Source organism: Vitis riparia, chromosome 7 (genome assembly GCF_004353265.1).
Source record: "Vitis riparia cultivar Riparia Gloire de Montpellier isolate 1030 chromosome 7, EGFV_Vit.rip_1.0, whole genome shotgun sequence".
In the NCBI taxonomy this organism is placed as follows: Eukaryota; Viridiplantae; Streptophyta; class Magnoliopsida; order Vitales; family Vitaceae; genus Vitis; species Vitis riparia.
The window spans coordinates 7,888,617-7,909,005 of NC_048437.1; the positions used below are offsets into that span (position 1 = coordinate 7,888,617).

Below are 20,389 nucleotides of genomic sequence, written 5' to 3' on the forward strand. Positions count from 1 at the left end.
ACCCTTTATGACTGACTAATCAACAAGAGGTAATATTAAAAAAACACTCTGGCTTACTTTTAAATATGCTATTACGGATAAAGCATTCTAGTGGAACATAAAACTACAGAAATAACTCAATTAGCCAACCATCCTTCAGTTTGATCTAAATGCTTAAAGCCTTGGCATTGTATGTTTGACACACCTCATATTCAGAAGTCCAATAACATAGAGACCCAACACTGGATACAAGGAAACCGGACATGTAATGACCATATAAAGTAAAAATAACAGTTAAGACTTGAGACGTTATGAGTTAGATCAATGCAATGCTGCTCTCACCACCAGGGGGCTTCCGGGCACCCAGGAAGTCTCTGGATTCTGCCTTCCCATCAGCAAAGATGTCACTTCCACTCATTTCTTTCAGCTTGGCCATGCTCAGTGGCCTTTCAGCAGACCCTGGAGGAACATCTCCCTTGAAGATATCATTACCAGTAAGTTCTGCAAACTTCTGGTCGTGTATTTTCTTGGCTGTCTTGACCACAGGTTCTTCACCAAACAGGATATTACTCTGGCCTCCAGCAGGCTATAAAACAAAACCAATTTTGTTACAGGATAACATAGCGAAGAACAGAGTAGATGAAAGCACAAATACATTCAAACAACCAAAAATCAACAAGACAAAAGGGTATCCCAGTGGAAGAATTAGTAATATCTTACTTTTCTATGGGGGAGAGAATACCAGATCCAAAAATGGGATGTTTGTATGTTAACTTGCATTCAAATTTTGACTCCACTAATTATCAGGCACATGGAATAATTTCCCATCCAGCAAAAATTGTGTTCAAAAATATAATAAAAATGAAAAAAATTAGACAAAAATTTGGATGGGGACACTTTATTTATTTATTTTTTATTTTAAAAGGATTATGAAGAATTTCATGCATAAAACCAAGTTGAAAAATTCAAGTACAATCCCAAATGCTTTTGAAATTCATGATTTTCATGGAAATTTTTGAATAAGAAAGACCACATAATAATTTGATCTTGAAACTTCCATTTGGGAGCCCCTTTGCAGCATTCCTCGAAAGGAAGATTTGTGATGCATTTAAGTTTCAAATTTGAATGGGCTATTGTATGGTCCTAGAATTCACTGGAACTGATATCACTGTGGGAGACTAACGAAAGAAATCATGAAATGCTTAACTTGCATATGCACTAAGTAAACTCACATTAGAAACTTTGACAGATGTGCGTACATTTCGTGGTGCGGGTTCCCCCATGTCTTTGCTCTCCTTTGATTCTAAGGAGCGTGCAGCCGCTAATGATCGAGGCAGTATTTCTGGAGGACCAGAAAAAATGTCATGTCCACTGAGCTCTTTGCACTTTGCATTTGATATTTGCTTCTTAATCCTTGGGTCCGACTCACTTGCTAGTGTCCCACTTAACTCCCTCTGCTTTGCTACCTCAGGGAGAGAGGTAGGCTTCTTGGGAGAAATGCTCTCCTCAGCACTGAATGATATCTGGCTCATCCCATTCAACGCTTGCTGAAAATTCAACCATAAAAATGCTTAAAAAGGAGATTTGCCAGCAGGATGGATTTCTAATCTTCAAATATACTTAAGCTGCATTCCAGATCCAGTTAGAGCTGATAAAACACCTGATAAATACGCACTCCTGTTTTGTTAATAGGATTAGCGCTGCCAGACTCTGATGTACCATCTTCAGCATCATCAACAAATATACCACTGCCAGTCATCTCCTTTAGTTTATACCCTGAGCAAGGCTTCCTGAAAGTATCAAATCCAACAGTTCCAGCAGGCCTTAGGAAAATGATGACTATACATGTTATAAAACCAAAGAATCAATCACACCAGGGAATTTTGTTTGAAGTTAAATTTTGAGAGTAAGATATGTGTGCCTGACCAGTAATATGGGAGATTCACAATCTAACCAAAACATTGGTAAAGCCAGACAAGAATAGGTCATGAGGTGGATTCTTACTAAGCCCAATAGTTTAAAAGAAAGTTCCTTCCAGTATGAGACTGAAGGAAAGAAACTAGATGCATAATAACTTCTTAGTTTATTGGAAATTTGTACAAAATCTAAATTTACCAAGATATGTGCTACTAGAAGCTCAGGACTATTAGAAGTAATACATACTAATATTTGTGGACCATTTAAAATCCTTGTTTAGGTGGTGAATAATATTTTATCACCTTTTTTTATGATTTCTTACAGTATGGGTATGTCTATCTTTCAAAGGATAAAGTTGAAGCTATGCAATATTTTAGAATTTTCAATCAATCAGGCAAAAAAATAAAAATCATGAGATCTAACAAGGGTGGAAATTACTATAGTATATATGATGAGTGGTTGAAAGTCTGGACCATTTGTCAGAATTTTAGAAGAAAATGGAATTGTTGCACAATACTCATTGCCAAGTACACCTCAACAGAGTGACATTGTGGAAAGGCATAATTGTATGCTTATATATATGGTTAGGACTATGATAAGTAATATATTATTGCCCATATTTTTGTGGGAGAAGCTTTAGAAGTTGCAATGCACATATTAAATAAGGTTCTTTTTTTTTTTTAATTTTTTTTATGGGTAAAAAGCAATATATAAAAAACAAGGTACTCCAAAAAAGCGCCCCAAAGAACACAGAGTATACAAAGGATGCCTAAAAGCACCTCAAAAAAGAGCAGGGGACCATAAAGAACAGCAGCCCCTCAAACAAAGCTCAACCAATCTACAAAATCCACAACGGAAGAGGGGCCAAAAACTAAAAACCCCTTAAATAAGGTTCTTAGTAGAGCTATCAAGAAAACTCCTTTTGAATTACGGATAAGCAAGAAACCGAATTGAAATCATGCACGTGTTTGAGGATGTTCTTCAGAAGCAAGGATTTTTAAAACCCACATAAAAAGAAATTGGATCCTAAAGTCATAAGTTGTTACTTTATTGGTTATCCAAAAAGATCCAAAGGATACAAATTTTATTGTTTTAATCATACCACTTGAATTGTTGAGGCTGAAAATGTCAAGTTTCTTGAAAATGATAGTGATAGTGGGAGCACTTGTGATATTTGAAGAACCAAGGGTAAATGTTCTCTCACCTAAAATGTCACTAATAGATGAGGTTTCACATAAACATGTTCAATATGATGCAGCAAAAACTCTTCCCAATCAACCACCAAATGAGGAAACTACCATGAATGAAGATACACATCAAGTAGATTTAGGAACTTCAAGAAGATCTCAAAGACATAATAGATTAACAATTCCTTATGGCTACATTATGTGATTACAAGAACATAAATTTGATATTGACATTGAAGAAAATCTAGTAATGTTTTTGCAAACTATTGAAAATAAGAATAGCATCTAATGGATTAATGTCATCAAGGATAAGTTTGAATCCATGCATAAAAATAATGTCTGGGATTTAGTTGCATTACCTAAAGGCTCTAAATCAATTGGTTATAAATGCGTATTCAAAACCAAAAGAGACTCTAAAGATACAAAGACATAAATCCAGACTTATTGAAAAATGATTTACTCAAAACAGATGGATTGATATAAGGATTTTTTAGTTCACATTCATGTATTCTAATGACATTATATAGATTCACCCTAAAAGAACTCAAAATTCAGGAATTCATGTTCTAAAATTTATCACAAGGAATAAGATACAAAGAACCTAATTTTGATTCGTTGATGGGATGAACCACAAAACAATATATGCATATATACAAGCCTCTTTGTGCTACTCTCTACTCATCATTTTCTTTAACTAGACATTGTCTATTATCCATCACTAAGGGTGGTAAAAAAATGAGAGTATGAGAGTTAAGATTCAAAGCTAGGATGGTATAAAAATGAGAGTTTGAGAGTTAAGATTCAAAGCTTCAAAGTTATTATTTTCATATCTTCTACTATCAAAAGCTTAGCATCATGGATCAAGGTAAGCATCTTTCATTCAGATTTTTAATTGTTTCTCAGTATTTAACATCATGAAATTTTTCTAACCAAATAATCAAGGAGGTTGATTGCAGAGGTGGACAACTTCAATGGTGATGGTAGTGGGTGTAAAAAGGGGTTTATTTAAACAGTGCAGCTGTAGTAGATTTTATGGCAATTGCCCAATTTGGCTCTGGTTTATAAAATAAGTCAGGTCCATCTTTGAGCATTGGGTTAAAATATAACAAATTCTAGTTGCTGAAAATTATTTCCCTGATCTGTGTTCCCAAAGTTATAGCTAAATAACACAAATTTCCTTGTTTTGGTCATCCCCGTAGCTTTTGTCATTGAAATGGTGGGTAATTCCGCAACTATAATTCTATAAAATCCAATCCATAAGAGAACCCCATATTGATTGTACATTATGGTCTGATAGAGATTGGATGGCAATGTTGCATTGAGAAGTATGATGATGACAAGCAGTGGAGCTAACAAAGGTGGTGGTCGGTAATGACAGTGGAGGTAATAACAGTAATGATGCACAGTAGGGAATCTTGCCAATCATGATGGTGGTGCTTAATGGAGACAACTTATGGTCGCAGGGGAGAGAGATATTATAGGTCAATAATTTTTTAAATAATGTTAAAACCAGCATTTCTAATGCCATTCATGAAAAATCATGTTTAGAAAGCTTACAAAGATTAAGGGATGAAATTGTAATGTTCTTCGTTGGTGGATACTCTACTGAAACTGCAGGCGATATCTATAAAAAAAAAAAAAAAAAAGAAACCACCTTCAGGCGATGCCCTTGATGCATTTTAAATTTATAGGTAAGAGTTCTGAAAATGTCCTATTTAAGAGGGTTGGCAGAGTACGTAAATCACGTCATGAAATAGTCTTGGTTGGGTAACCAATATGGAAAGGAACAACCCACGTAGGCAGAATTTTAATGGTCTTAATAAAGAATATTAAAACGGAAATTATTTTCTCAACCAATTTGAAACATCTTCTAACACATTTCTCATCTTTATCTGATCATATTGTTCAAACAGGTTAAACATTCCCAAATATACTGATTCAGAAAGCCTTGTGGCAGAACTGCTTAGCAGTGTAAATTTAACACCTTTATAAAATAGATCAGATAAGAAATGAATATAAAATGATTCGATCTTACGAATCATTTCTTCAAATTTAATCATTTAGAAAAAAGAAAAATGAAACAAATAAAAAATCAAATCAGCGATTCAAGAAAGCATAAAAACGAGAAAAATCCTGAAATCATAAAGCAGAAAGCAGAAGTTTAACAATAGATCCAATGTAACATTGTACTACAAATTAAACTCCAGAACTAGAACTAAAAAAGAAGCCCTAGATTTCTCACATAAATTCAAGTAGATCTCACCTTCTCAAAAGATTCTCAACTTCTTCGTCACTGACCTGAACTCCATGGAGCACCTTACTCATTCCATCGGAGGGCTGGAAAATGTCCAAAATGTCGAAACCCTAAGCCCCCGCTTTACTTAAGAAAAAAATGGAAAATTGTCGGTAAAGGAGTAAGACATACCTGGTGGGAACGAGCACCGGAACGGGAGGCGGAGCCGGTGGCCGGAGAATCTGCCGGAGGAACTTCCGACCACGTAAGCAGATCGGCAGTGGAAGAGTGAGGCTTTCTTACCGGTGTTGCTCTCTCCATTCTCTATGGCTTCGGCTACTGTGTGGGAACACTCCCAGTCGCAGGCTTCGCTTTATAAACGAGAATTTAAAATTTAAAAAAAAAAAAAAAAAAGCTACAGTAAAAATCTGGCTTGTGATGTGAAAGCCTCCACCAAACTTTCCAGAGAGAATGGGGCCCAGGTTAATCAAATCATCGCCGTGTGCAAAAGAGATGTGACCGTTCCCTTGGGCCCATTTGAGGGGTGTCGAAGTGGGCTGGAGGACGCTGGGCCCAACCCTGACGACGTGGGTTTCACTTAAAACAGAATGATGAGAGATTGGACTGATAGGGAGGGCCCAAGGTGTGATTTTTCAAACACTACTAAGTTTTGAACCATGATAAAATGAGATGATTGCGACAGAAAATACCAATTTAAAGCTTTTCTATCTAACATATTTTAAAATCGTGAATTCGAACAATATTTACAAGATTGAGAACGGACTATTTGATCCCGTAATCGTATAGGACACATAACGATAACGTTGTCTTCAGGTGGAGCCAACCGTTATATTATGTCTTCTTCATTGGCTGATTTCCTTTCATATAGCGATGGAAAAAGAGTAAAGCAGACATGTAGAAGACATTTGGAATGGGATGTTGAATGGAATGGGATGTCTAGTAGGTAGTTAGTGTCGGTTGTAGGTTAGAGGTTGCAGCTGGGTGGTTATTAGTCATTACTATTAATATCGGTAAAGTAATATTTCATTATCCAACGAGCATCTTACCCAATTTCATTATCCAGAAAGAGACTGTAACAGTAACTAACGAGCATCTTAGCCAATTTCGTTTCCCCATACACATAAATATATGCGGGCTCTTGGTGGGAAACAAAAACATGAGCCACAAAAAGGGAAGGGAAGGGAAAGGTGGAGTGTTTGTGGTCAAGATTTCATTTGATCCTTTTCCATTCATTTGAAATTCAAGTAACCCTCCACCTAAAGCCAAAGTTATTTTAATTTTTTTATTATGAAAAAGTAATGTCCGATCTTATTTTATTATCATTGCAATTGAGATTAATTAAATTTTGATTTTATAATTAAAATCAAATACAAAGTTTTATCAAACAACTTTTAAATTTTAGATATGAATCTTAAGGATCATTTCCTTTTATTAGGGGTAAAAGACTTGCAATAAAATCTAAAATCATAAGAAATATGGTGATTTTTGATTTTTTTTATTTAATTTTAAATAGAATTTAAATTTGACATCCCACATCGGATAAAAAAAAAAATTTGATGCTATAAGATACGTTTTAAAATCGTAATTGATAATAGATTGTTACACCACCTTAAATCTTAACTCAAACTCAGTTTAAATTAAGAAATTTTGTATATATCAGTGCCTTTGAGATGAGAAAGGAGGAAAGCAGATCACATGGAACACGAGCCCACACTTTCACTCGAGGGCATGTCATCACTGAGTTCTAGGAGTGTCCATAGGACAGAGGTGGTGGCAATAATGAACAAAAAGGTGGCAGTGTTTGGTGATGAAATTTCACTACTCTCATTTCCTTTTAAATTCAAATAATTTCAACCTATAAGACAAGAGAATGATCCCCCCATTTAGCTTTGGACACGATTATGAGAAGAAAATTCCAATTCATATACAGTAGTACAAATAAATAAAGACCAAATGATTTGGTCAATTAACCAACTAAAATCCACCTTTGTGGTTTTGTCCTAAAAGACCTCCAAACCTGCTGCAAGTGCAAAAATGTGATCGGCATCTACGCAAGTGCACCCACCATCCGTGCACCCGCACTCATCCCACTTCATGACACGTCTACTCCTCTCAGCCACCTTCGGAATCCGGACTTTCATGGCCACTTGTAGTGCAGGAGGCTTACCATCTTGATCAACAACGCGACTGCCGGTTGGAACCATCGAAACCCATTTCTCGATTTCCATTTCCTTTGAAGCGAAGACGGATGTCCATGGGATCTCGACTCTCCCCAGGACACGTGACTTGCAAACTTTACCAAGAACTGGGACCTTACTTCTCCACCGGAGCTCGAAAACCACTCTTTCCTGCATGAGGCTCTGAATGGACTCCTCACTTCCCAAACACTCCAGAGAGAAAGACTCATCCCAGAAGAGATCGGACTTGGACGATATTTCTCGGCTGTTGAGCCCAACTCTTTGGTTGTTCCCTGCCGAGAGATAGTACCTAACAAACAGCTTCCCCTCTGTCTTGAGTTCAATGTTTTTCGCTCTCATGATCCTTATTTCACAGCTAAGAGAAGAAAGACACTGAGAAGCACCCATGGCAGCAGCGATAAAATTAACAGAGATTACTTAAACTGTATATGTTTTGGTGTGAAGAGAGGGTCTGGGAGTTGAGAGAAAGTAGAGGGTTCTTCGATTCGATGAAGGTAGAGAGGTTTGGGTTGTGGCTTATAAAGGGGAGATGCCCGAGGTGGGGAAGTGCTTTTGAGGAAGATGCGAGGAATTATCCATAAAAATAGTGGGGGAAAATCACAGACCCGGTCACCAAGATCTTAGTTTCGCTATAATGGCCTTGTTGTTGGCACCTCAGATCCTCAAGTGCATGTATAGTATATCATATATTTAATTAAAATAAGCCTTTCTGATCTTTGAAAGGGTAAATCTCTATTACGACCCTTCCAACAGGGTTACCATTAGGGATGGCATCGCCATGTTTGGGACCCATCCTAATCTCTCACCGTATGTTCAAATCTCATTTTAAAAATTAAATAGGCTATTCCGCCTGCTTTAACTTTTAAAAAAAAAATTAATTTTTTAAAAGATTACTTTTAGATATTTAAATTATATTAAAATAAATATGTTTTATTTTAAAAAAATTAAATTATTTTATTAAAAATATTTATTATTATCTATATATTAAAAATAATAAAATAAATTAATTTAATTTAATTTTTAAAATTAATTTTATACGAATGGGTTTTAAAAAATAAAATTTAAACCTATCCCATTAGTAACGGGTGGGTGGGATAGGTATAAAAAAAAACTTTCATTGTCGTTCTTAATTACCACCACTTGGGAATCCTTGCGATTCATCCTGACCCTTCAATTTTGAATTCATGAATGATTTCAAACCATTGATTCGAGTGTTGACGATGCAAAGGAAAACGCATCCTCAACCACAAAAGAGTGCCGTGGGCCCCAAGCCTTGAATTAAAAATTTTTCCTTTTGGGTAAAAGAAATATATGTTTTCATCCTATTGACACGTAATTAAAACTTTTTGAAATGCTGCTTGCACTAGCACCTTCTCTTTAGTTGACCATGTACATGGATTATGGAAAGAGTCCATTTTTCACCACCTCGTGCCTCAATTTCCCCTGATTGAATCAAAAATATATGATAAGAATGAAAACGAGACCTAGTTTTCATTTCAAAATATGTTTTTAAAAATTAAATTATCTCCTCAAATTTAGTTCTAAAAATACTATTTTTATGTTGTAAGAAAATATAAGTAGTTTAATAATTCAAAACAAAAAGGATAATTTTTTATTTCACCTATCAAGTGGGTCCAGAATGATGCATGTCTACTGATGAAAGGATTACTTTTTAGTGGGTCCAGAGGATTATTTTTTATTTCACCTATCAAGTGGGTCCATAGTTCAAGACTTCGGAAAAGAACAACCTAGGATCAAAGGAAGATTCATTGCAATCCCAAGAATATATATAATTATTCTCTATCCCAAAATGTATATAATTATTCTAAGGAAGATTCATTGCAATCTCAAGAATGTATATAAATATTCTCTTTTGCAAGTTGAAATGGGGCGGGATTGGTGAGCTGAAAAGGGCTGAGATACGGAGCAAATGGATACCGATCTAGGGAAGATTGGCTGAGATACTGAGCAAGTGGATACGGCTTATTATAATAAATATTTAAACTCAACAAGGCTTAACTTAGATCAAGTAGGGACTTAAACTCAAGAAGGCTTAACTTTACAACTAGAAAGGCTCAATTCAAAGATTTGTCAGTCCCTTAGAGATCATGTAGGTATGCTATATTTCCTTTTAAAATGTGAGGGAGGATTTGATGAATATTTAAAAGAAATTCTGTTAAGACAAAAATTGTGCTTGACACGTTGGTAAGAAAATGACGCTTGTGGTGTCTAACCATAGTAATCTACGGCAAACAATCTACAAAATCATTTTTTATTAACCCACTTGATTTTTACTTATTTATTTATCTTCCCCCGAATTGACCACGACACTTGCTGTCATGGGCATCTGCCTTCAAACGGGAAGCAACCCTAGCCTTTCCCGGAAATTGGTTTAAAACTAATTTCCCATCATGACCATGCCTATGGAGGGTTACAATGAAATTTTCCAAGCAACTATTTGCTTTTAGTCCTCTGACTACACTGCTCTACGAAAGCATTGAGTTAAACCTAAAGTAGACAAAGAGAATACCCAATTTCTTGTTTTTCCACCCCCGCCATTTATTCATGGGGGCTTATAAAATTGACTAGGCTTCAAAGTTTGTACAACAAAAATGATGGGCCAACTGATATCAAATACCTAAAAAAAATGCCTGTACATAAAGGGATTTCTTTATATTACAGGTGATTACTGACATGCCTGTGTGCTGCAATTTTATTATCCGAACTGGATTTCGTGACTTCTCCTCTTGGCCCCTAATCATTGAGGAAAGTTACTACAGCTTCCACCTTCTGGAAATGATCATATTAACCAACTTCATACTATAGGAACGTCAATAATATCGTTCCCTCCACCAGCATGTGCAGGAAATAATACAGAATTACATGGAGCAGAAGACAATCAGTTGCAGGCTGGCATTTTCAACTCATTGCTTAATTGATCGAAGCTCCCACTTACCCTCACCATCAATCAGCCGTAGTTCCACAGAATGAAATGGTATCAAAGCAGGACGCTGTGATGATAAAGCAAGCAAATAATAAGTGACTGCTAAGGGTGAGGGAAACAGGAAAAGGACAAAGCTTCCCTTGGGCCATCGCTAAAAAGTTGGATTATCTCAGTTGAGATAAGCAACCAAACAGAAAACAGGGTGGTTAAAACATTCACAGAATCCACCAATGTAGTTAACGCCCTAACTTACCTGCGAGGAGGTAACAACTGTGATGCCCATTCCATTTGCAAGCCTATAAAGATGTTCCTCAACATCGACACTAGTAGCACTGCCAACAAAGAAAATACCATTAGATTGGGGCCAAGAATTTGTTTTGGGGAAAAGAAAAAAAAAAAAAGTAATGTGGGTCTTCTGCAACATACTTGGTGCACTCATCAAGGATGCCAAATTTAGGCTTGTGAAAGAACAAGCGTGCCTTGTAAAACAGAAAGTATGGAGTCAAACAGTCAGTCCATAAGAATTCTTAATCGTTATTGTTTAAACATGAAGTTGAGGTTACAAGGATTAGCTGAGCTCACCATGCCTAGTCTCTGCTGTTCTCCAAGTGAAAGGATGTCTTCCCAATTCAAATTAGCATCCCAGCCACCTTCCTCCCTTTCCAAAAGATAGATTAACCGGACATTCTCTAGAATATGTTTCAAATGTTCATCCAAAATGTTTGTGGTGTCAACAGATTTTTTACCTGAACATCAGCATGACTAAGCTCCTCAGGGAACAAAAAGGGGAAAAAGAATACATAGAAAGCATTTATATCAACAAAAAGGAGAAAATTGTGTATTTAGCATGGAATAAGAAAATTGAATAATAAAATGAGAATACAACAAATCCACAGCTATTATGCAACTTATTCACCTTTTCCATTCAAATTAAACACCCTCATCTCTGCTTCCTCATGAGAGAGAGGATATATAATCTGATCCCTTAGCGTTCCTAGGCATGTGTATGGTCGCTGAGGAACATAGAATACACCACAGCCTGATCCAGCCCTTTCATCAATTTGTTGGTTTGGTTTACCAAGTGTACCACTTGCAATAGGCCAAAGACCTCCAAGAACCCTGAAGATAGAGCTTTTCCCACTCCCATTGGGACCTTGAAAATTGCAGACTGGTCAGTTGTAAATTTTGCATAAGCAGATAAATAAAGAAATCACGGCGCTTACCAGTAACAAGCAGACTTTTCCTGGGTACTATGTCACATGTCAACTGCCTAGCCAACAATTTCTGTGCAGGGGTAATGATGTCCACCTCAGAGAAGGAAATGGTATCTTCGATATAAAGATCTGTGGTCTTGGATGATGATAAGGTATTGGTCACAGGATCCTCTGAATCAACAATATCCCCATTAGAATGAACACCGCTTTCGAGAGAATTCATTAGGTAAAACAAAGCAGAGGAGGTTAACTAAAGAATCATTCAATACATTAGCTAAAGTTAGCAGTATATCAGTAGCAGCATAGATAACAATGAAGTAAGACCAGCATTAAAAAAATGTGTGAAAATAAAAAGAATTCGCACAGGTCAATTATAGACAAAAGAATGTAGATGAAATGAACACACACCCTTCATATGTTTCCCTGTAGTAGCATCATGATAGATGAGCCCTGTGCTATGGATCCTCAAACCCATAGCCAAACAATAAGATGGACAAACACATGCACACTGCACCCAGAGGATATCCTAGGAGTCACTCAAAAGTGCATTCAGGAGGATAGATGGGGCAATTCAGGTAAGACCAGCATTATAAAAAATAAAAAAATAAAAATAAAGGGAGAGAGAGCGAGATAGAGTGAAAATAAAAAGTTTTGGCACAGTTCAAATTATAGACAAAAGAATGTAGATGAAATGAACACACACCCTTCATATGTTTTCCCCTGTAGTAGTATCATGCTAGATGAGCCCTGTGCTATGGATCCTCAAACCCATAGCCAAACAATAAGATGGACACCCAAACCAGAGGATATCCTAGGAGTCACTCAAAAGTGCATTCATGGATTGAAAATTTTAAAGTTTCGGGCAAATCTCTAAGATCAGTAACAATTCCACTCCCACATTAAACCAAATGAGCCTTATCACAACAATTTGAATCCATGATCAATATTGCAATGATGAAGATCAAACTTCCAGTTTTGTCAATAACATCAATAAGAAAGAAGGCCTAGGCAAACAATTTTAGATCAGATGTTCTTGCATGCCACCATGTAAACACAGTTCCTCTTGGTGCAAAAGAGAACATTAGGATTAAGGTCTCATATTTCCAACATCAGCTGGTAATAAAACACTCCTAAAAGAGATGCCGAAAACTAAAGAGGACTCAAAAATATTTCATTTGACAATTCTAAAGACGAATTACTTTTGTAGAGAAAGTAAAGATGGCGCTAAAATAGATCTTCAAGGAAAGAGAAAAGATATACCAGATTGAGCAGCATCTAGAAGCTCTTCCAGTTCAAAAATACGATTGATACCACCAGAGAGCTCAAGGAATTTTCTATGCAATTCAAGAATGTCACCAAAAGCTAAGAAGCTTTGAGACACAACAGATGCTAGGAATCTCAATGCATGAGCCAGCTCACCTATAAAAATTACTTTAGTATGAGGAACAACTAAAAGACAAGAAAAAGGGGGGGTGCGGGGGGAGGGGGGGGGAAGGAAAGAAAGAAGCTTCTTTGTTAATTTCACCTTGCGTTGTTGTCGAGGACCGGTCTCCCTTGTGCTCCACAGCATATAACAAGCTTAAACCCCAAGTTACATTATGAGGGAGCTGCTTAGTGGTAAAATCATCCAAGATACCAAAAAGCCATTTCTTCTTCAGAAGTAACATAGAGTGATCAAGAAGTTCCCCGAATCTTAATTCAACCATCTGCTTAATGTAAGGAGCATCATCAAAGATTAAAGAACAGTGAGTGATATCAAGGAAGGAGAAAAAGAACAAGTTCAAATCACAGAAAAATAATTTTAACTCCACAGAAACTGATTAGCATGAGTTCTCTAAATAAAATAGTTAATTATGTTTCCTTCAGATGTGGAGCAAATATGAGACAACAAAAGACAGACTGGGTTTGTGGCACAGGAGTATCTAGCTGCCCCCACCTTTTGGGAGTTTTATGGTCTACCTGCTGGCTGCTTAAAGGGAAGGATAGGGGGTGGTTAGAACTACCAAAGAAACATGGTATTAACAGAACTATCAGACAGCTGATGAAGTGAATGAAAAAACATTCATTGTATGAGAAACCACGTTCTTTGCTGTTAGGAATTTAGTAACTGAGAAGTTAGAAATATATCTTTGTTTGGATGAAAGAGAATGAAGGCTCATTGAATTTGAGTAATTTTTTGGTGATTTGTGTGTGTAGAGAGAGCATTAGCATGAGTACTTATATAAGATTGCAATAGGGAATTATTACAAAGTTGGAAAGGTATCTGATATATATTACACACATCAGTTGCACTTTATTTCACAGTTTCACCAGGGGCACATATGGAGCTGCACGTTGAGACATTTAGGAAACTGCTGCACCTAAGTGTGTCTTGCATGTTTAGGACCTGTTTGAGATAATTTTTAACTTCTTTCTTTAGTAGTAGAAGTAACAGCCCTTACTCTGATTGATTTTATGTTTGGGAACTATCTTCTCGTTAAAAAGAAGAGTAATTTTGATACTTGTGAAAATTTATTTAAATAAAAATCTACTTTCCTCGATATCAAAAGTCTCCATGCTTTTTCAAGAGGTAGATAAATCACTTTGAGAAGTGTGGGGTCCACGTCTGAGAGTTTTATCTAAATATCATTAGAAGTTGTGTTTGACCATCAACTGTTTCTTTGACCATTTAAGAAACTCTACCAAAGAGAGCTTTAACAACTTTGGGATGAACTCTAACAAAAGACTGACCCAAAGTCCCATTTTCCAAGGTCTTAGGGTGGACTTAACAGACCCCACTTCAGCATTTTACAAGAAATAGTGGTAAATATATTTGACCCTGCATATTCATACCAGATGGTTCAAAGATTCATCACCTGCACCAAGCAATGAATCCCTAGGATCAATTAGGGTAACTATATTAAATCATTCAACTCTATCTAGGACCACATTCTATATTAGATCCTCAATATCATGCTTTTCTATCACCTAGACCTGCATTTCCTTTAATGTTCCTTCAGTCCTTTAGCCACCTTCACTTTAAACCAGTCATTCATATTAAGTGCTGAATCATTTGGTTTTCACTATACATGTTGGAACCATTTTAGACAGCTTTCCATCATGTTCTCCTCATTTTGTGCCACTCTGACTAATAAAAAATACTTCTGTTCTTCTTGAATCCTTTATTGTACTGCCACTAATCTTTTCAGTAGGTAAATCTTCATTAGGTAGCAAACTATGTTTAGGCTTCTGTAGGGTGGCTGAATCCAGCACCTGGTGTTAGTATTCATGCCCATAAACCTTAAGCAAATAACATAAGCAATATAATTAAAAACAATAACAATTAAGTCAGCAACACTATTTAGCATCCTATATAAAAGAAGTACTTCAAGTTAAAGTAGCTTACCGCTTTTTCCCGAGCACCACCTCCAAAAAACGCAACAGATTCAGCATGGGTACGCAATCTTGCATGCATGAATCTAATTAATGCATGATGCAACATGTTAGTACAATGTTTACAGCCACACAGCACAATAGAACCAATATAGGAAGTATAAACCAAACAAGAAATGACCTAAAGGTCCCCTCAAGTTGTTGTTCTCGACTTGTCAAATCACCAAAATCAGGAGTCACACTTCTTAGGAAACCAAGACCCAGTAACATATAAGCATACAGTATCGCAACACCCCTTTGACCGGTCAAGAGCTTCATTCTCCAGGTGAACCTAAAAAATTGCAGCAGCACTTTAAATTATTAGCAAAGAGAAAAGGAACAAGTGAAAATATACATATTCATAATCCAATATCAAAGTACTCTTGAAACCAACTGGTTCTAAAACACCTTATAAAATATAGACTACTCACCACAGAATGTCAACAGTTGGCTTTACCATTCCAGTTACCAGCCCTGATAAATCAGTAGTTAACTTCTCCAGATCATGAGTTATTCTCTGATCTGCATCAATATTTTTGCTTGAATTGTGGAAAACCTACAAAGAAGCCATATGCTGTAATCAAACAGGACCTTTCAGCATGCCAAGCATACAAAATATGATCCACTACTGGGTCTACAGCAAGATAGATTAAGTGTTAGAATTAGTAGATACTCTGTATACCATTTCCTTACCTTGTAAAATGCATTCCTTCTCAAGTAGTTCTTGAGTAAATGTTGAGTCAAACGAATTCTCCACCCAAGGGCTAACCTTGCTGTTAAGTGCCTGTAAAATAAGAAAAGTTTGCTCCACAATTAATGAACAAAAAGCTACTTATGAAATCCCCATGTGTACAAAATGCAAAAAGAAATTAACATGACCTAAAATTCAGTTGACTATATGCAATCTATCACATTAACTGATAGCAGTACCACTAAAAGAAGCAATAAAGTGGAAAACATTCCCTAGTAATAGGCCCATTTAAGAGAGAATTCATAACAGTCACATATGCCTAAATCTCAGCATTCAGAACTCCATAAAGAAGAAAACTAATGATTGTAAATGGCAGAAAAGCATTCCCAAGTGACGCACCCATTTGAGAGAGAATTCATAATAGTCACATATGTCTCAATCATGGCATTCAAAACTTCATAAAGAAGAAAATTAATGATTGTAAATGGCATAGTCACAAACAGGCCCATAGTGAAATATATCATTACATCTTCCACACAAAAGGTTACCAATTATGAGTCTTGAAACCAAAAGTTCCATTAAGCTACCACTTGACACGCAAGCTTGGCTTTTAAAGCCAACATGTTAAAGCCCTACCAACCACCCTATGTGCAGCTTTATCATGCTAGTGTAGGTTCTATAAATGGGGGAATAAACAAGTGGTTTGTTAGAATTCCCAAACTTCTGAAAACCAAGGTTGTTACCATATTACTCTACTAATTGATCTAAAAACTTAAGTTATTAGGTAATGAGTCAACAGTATATATCAAGTCAACATGGGCTAAAATCCTAACAAGTTTCCATTAGGAAAAAAGGCAAACTGTTAGCACACAGATTAATCCACAAACTCGTCCATGCTCATGACATAACATAACAAGTTTCACTTAGAATATTATAAACCATGAGTCAGATGCAAATGCATACCCAAATGTGAGATGTATAGCATTAAATCTAGTAGAAGTACCGGTCCTAGTACCAGCTTGATTTATGCAGCAAAGAACAAAGGGAATGAAGACATTAAGACAGCCAAAGAATGGAGTAACACTAAGGCCTTGTTTGTTTTTCAAACTTAAAACATTAAGGGTTTGATGGTTTTTTTAAGCCCTGAAGCAAACTGCTTTAAGATTTAAGATAAAAGTAAAAACATTTCACATTTTCTACTAAGACAAAATAGTCTTAAAAAGGTGATAAGTTAAAAACAAATTATTTTTAAAATGACGATTTAAGTCAAAGAAAACAAGAAAAACAAATGACTTAATATTTAACACTATCAAGTATTATTTAAACATAAGTTAAATTAAGGTTTACTTAGATTTAAGACAAAAAAACAAATGTGACCTAAGACATTTTTATACTAATTTATTTTTTAACTTATTACTTTTTCTAAGACAATTTTGTCTTAATGGAAAAATTGAAATTTTCTTACTTTTCTCTTAATGGAAAAAATCTTCTTTTTCCTTCTTTCTTCTCAACCATTAACTTTGTTACAATCCTCAATCCCAATTTCTCACACAAAATAAAATCAAATTCATTTTTGAAATTTTTTGGTAATTCGTAACTTAAAAGCAAATCAACAACTTTAATTTCATGCAATTTGAATGAGAACTGAATTTACCATAAATTTAACAAATTTGTCTTAGAGAAAAAACAAAAAAATGAATAAGATTGATTTTGTTTTTGTCCATTTTTTCTCTTATTCTCAAGAAAATTTAAACCTAATTTTTTTCAGGCATTGTTACTCAAAAATGAAACAAACAACATAAAAATCACTTAATTTGAATAAAAAGCGAATATAAAACAAATCACATTCCAAAAATGAAAGTGAGATTCAACCACATGCAACTACTATTTTTGCCTCATAATTCATCCTATTCTCAATGAAATAAATTCCATAAATTTCAATATATTCCTTATTCAAAAATGAAAGCAACGAACTCTAAATCATAAAATTTTGATTGGAAATAAATCTACTATAATTTTTTAAAATCCAACCACTTTATAGTACAACAAAACCAAAATAAACCAACTATGATCAATTCCAATGATTCTTTTTTTAATTAAACTCCAAGCATAATTCATATTGATCTAAACATTCACTAGAATCAACCATTCCAATTAAGCTAAAAAAATAAAAAGTATGTATTTGACGTTCCTCCCAAATTGAAAATCCAAAATGAGCAAATTAATTCCGATAGTTGAACACATATTTCAATTACAAATCCATAAATCCAAAGATGCATCACATAAAAACCAGTGAGTAATCAATGGAACTCAATTCAAAAAATTTCTATCATTTCCTTAACACCAAACATAATTAGAAACCCAAATTACTAGCATCCTAACTAAATACATAATTAATCGTTACAAAATTTTTCTTATTGTAAAAAATTTCAATATTTTGGGATATTTAAGAATATGTAAATTACGTTTTCTTTTCCAAATATTTGTATCTTAATTATATAAAATAAGAAGAAACATAATAATTAATTTCATAGCTGTTTTTAGCATATTAAGATAAACAAATTTAACACTTTAACAATATTCAAGCATTAATAAAAACAAACAACTTAACAACATTCAGATATTAATAAAAAACAAACAACCGAAACATCTAACCGCATTCAGCTCTATTCAGAATTAATTCAAATTAAGATCTATTTAGATTTCAAATAATAAAACAAGCATCATTTAAGAGTTCCATTTCTGAGATCCATGATAAAGAGTACAATGATATGGATGTTAGTAATCCATCTACTACATTAATCTGGTTTCTAAAGTTTCACGCCATATTTAAGAGTAATTTGAAAATATTGTCAAATATATAACAGACACTTAGGTGAGATCAGCAATTCCTCAAATTGACAACTGACAGGAAAATTATTTTGTTATCATAATAATAAACAGAATCAAGAAAATAGTCAAACAATGATCTTGTCAGTTATGACAAGATCAAACATACTGTTGTTATTCAATGGAATTTCTAAAAAGGAAAAAAGAGAGTAAGAAGCACCACAATAGCCAAAAACAAGAAAAATAAAAGAACACTCTCCAGAGTGAGCTAAATGTGGATAGTTACCACTCTCAATCACATGAACTAAATCTATTATGCAACAATTGTCTTCTATCCCCTTTAAGACTCGATATTCTCCATAATCTTATGGTTGTCTTACAAAAATATTACCACAGAAATAGCCTCCTTTCTTTTTTCTTCTTCAAATGCCAAAAAAAGTATCAAAGAACAACTACTGAAAACCTATCAGAACAAACACTAAACCAAGCAGTACACATGATACATGCTACATCACAATTCGGCACAAAGGATCAAAAAAAGAAAGCTGATCAATTGAAAGAATCCTATCTAGTATACTTAGCTATGCAAAGCTGTAAATTCATTGTAAACTTGTTTTACAATAAATTAACAAGGGTGCAAGATCCCCTTCAAAAAATCATTAATGAGGATATGCAAGGCAATAAAGAGAGAACTAACAAAACAGAGACCCTTGCCTGTCAGGCAGCTATCACTACCATCAATTCCTCCCTTAACAAATATAATAAAGAAAGATATTCTAGAAATAAGGTTTTGACAAATAATGGAACTCAAGAGCCAGATAACCTAGCCCCTAGACACTGAAGTGGGAAGAGCAAATTCCACAACGAAGGTGGTAGGACCATCATTCATTAACTATGGCGCATTCAGCCTTTAATTTTCTTTGAGATTACAGCTTTGAACATCAAAACTTTTAAGTAGGACAAAGCCTGCTACCCAGAAAGAGATTGGTCCCTAGGGATTCACATTATCATTTCTTTAATTAAGATTTTCTTTAGGTGTGGCTCTAGATATTTAGCTGATTAAAATAAATGCTGGCATAAAGTTATCCTTGTTAAACAGTAATGGTTGGGTTAGAAAGAGTTACGTTCTCCTCCTGGTTTCATCAAACAAGTAAGGATCATCCTTCATTAACTGTACTGCATGCTGCATTACCACCTATCTCCTGTCAGTCTTTACCTATCAATCAATGCTAAGTGAAAAGCACAAAGCATGTAAAAAATACAGTTCAACTTCATTGGAAGCATAGTGACTCCAAAGATAGACAACCCCATAATCCAAATCCAAGCAGAAGCAACAGTCTGTCAAAGCCCACTGCTCTAATAACCACACTCATGAGTCTTATCTAACCTCAGTTGATTGCAAGGAGCTTCACCCAGAAAATAAAATATAAAAAACTGGCTTCCAGAAATTGGAGATATGATCACATGAGATATGGAACCACCCAAATTAGAAAAACAACTATCCATTGCTCAAGATAACATTGATAATTGTAACGTGGAAGATTAAGAGAAAAGGGGAAGGATACTCCCACTTACCACCCCATCAAAGGGGCTCAAGAACAAAACTAACAACCAACAAGCACATATATTAACCCACTATTTTTGGTGAAACCTTCCTATCTAATTTTTAATTAGAAACCCAATTGAGTTTACTATCAAGATATATATTTAATCCTGGGTCTTACAAGAATGAAATAATTTCAGATGATAGTGTAATATTTATTTA

At 35.1% G+C, this 20,389-nt stretch overlaps 3 protein-coding genes across 7 annotated transcripts in view; all 3 read right to left on the reverse strand.

The window, feature by feature from the left end:
* Window positions 1-35: 35 nt before the first annotated feature.
* LOC117918264 lies at window positions 36-5,665 on the reverse strand. 2 transcript variants are annotated; one of them, XM_034834771.1, is made up of 5 exons: window positions 5,509-5,665; window positions 5,347-5,420; window positions 1,640-1,769; window positions 1,239-1,526; window positions 36-565 (listed from the first exon to the last, which is right to left on the reverse strand). In XM_034834771.1, the coding sequence occupies exons 1-5, from the start codon at window positions 5,635-5,637 to the stop codon at window positions 296-298; spliced, it is 891 nt and encodes a 296-aa protein (XP_034690662.1). In that variant the 5' UTR covers window positions 5,638-5,665; the 3' UTR covers window positions 36-295. The 2 variants fall into 2 exon arrangements, with proteins under 2 accessions (XP_034690662.1, XP_034690661.1); XM_034834770.1 differs by having other exon boundaries at window positions 1,212-1,526; window positions 5,509-5,664.
* Window positions 5,666-7,137: 1,472 nt separating this feature from the next.
* Window positions 7,138-8,095, reverse strand: LOC117918920. Its single transcript, XM_034835893.1, has one exon. The coding sequence runs from the start codon at window positions 7,920-7,922 to the stop codon at window positions 7,338-7,340; it is 585 nt and encodes a 194-aa protein (XP_034691784.1). The 5' UTR covers window positions 7,923-8,095; the 3' UTR covers window positions 7,138-7,337.
* Window positions 8,096-10,049: 1,954 nt separating this feature from the next.
* LOC117917586 (ABC transporter D family member 1) overlaps window positions 10,050-20,389 on the reverse strand; it is a 36,497-nt gene continuing 26,157 nt past the window's right edge. For all 4 annotated transcript variants that reach the window (XM_034833910.1, XM_034833908.1, XM_034833909.1 and 1 more), the window contains 12 exons: window positions 15,798-15,888; window positions 15,536-15,660; window positions 15,247-15,396; window positions 15,079-15,151; window positions 13,219-13,399; window positions 12,954-13,112; window positions 11,703-11,864; window positions 11,396-11,632; window positions 11,062-11,225; window positions 10,906-10,958; window positions 10,733-10,811; window positions 10,050-10,546 (listed from right to left, as the gene is read on the reverse strand). In XM_034833910.1, the coding sequence (XP_034689801.1) occupies window positions 10,460-10,546; window positions 10,733-10,811; window positions 10,906-10,958; window positions 11,062-11,225; window positions 11,396-11,632; window positions 11,703-11,864; window positions 12,954-13,112; window positions 13,219-13,399; window positions 15,079-15,151; window positions 15,247-15,396; window positions 15,536-15,660; window positions 15,798-15,888 (1,561 nt within the window). In that variant the 3' untranslated portion in view covers window positions 10,050-10,459. The remainder of the gene's footprint in view (window positions 10,547-10,732; window positions 10,812-10,905; window positions 10,959-11,061; window positions 11,226-11,395; window positions 11,633-11,702; window positions 11,865-12,953; window positions 13,113-13,218; window positions 13,400-15,078; window positions 15,152-15,246; window positions 15,397-15,535; window positions 15,661-15,797; window positions 15,889-20,389) is intronic.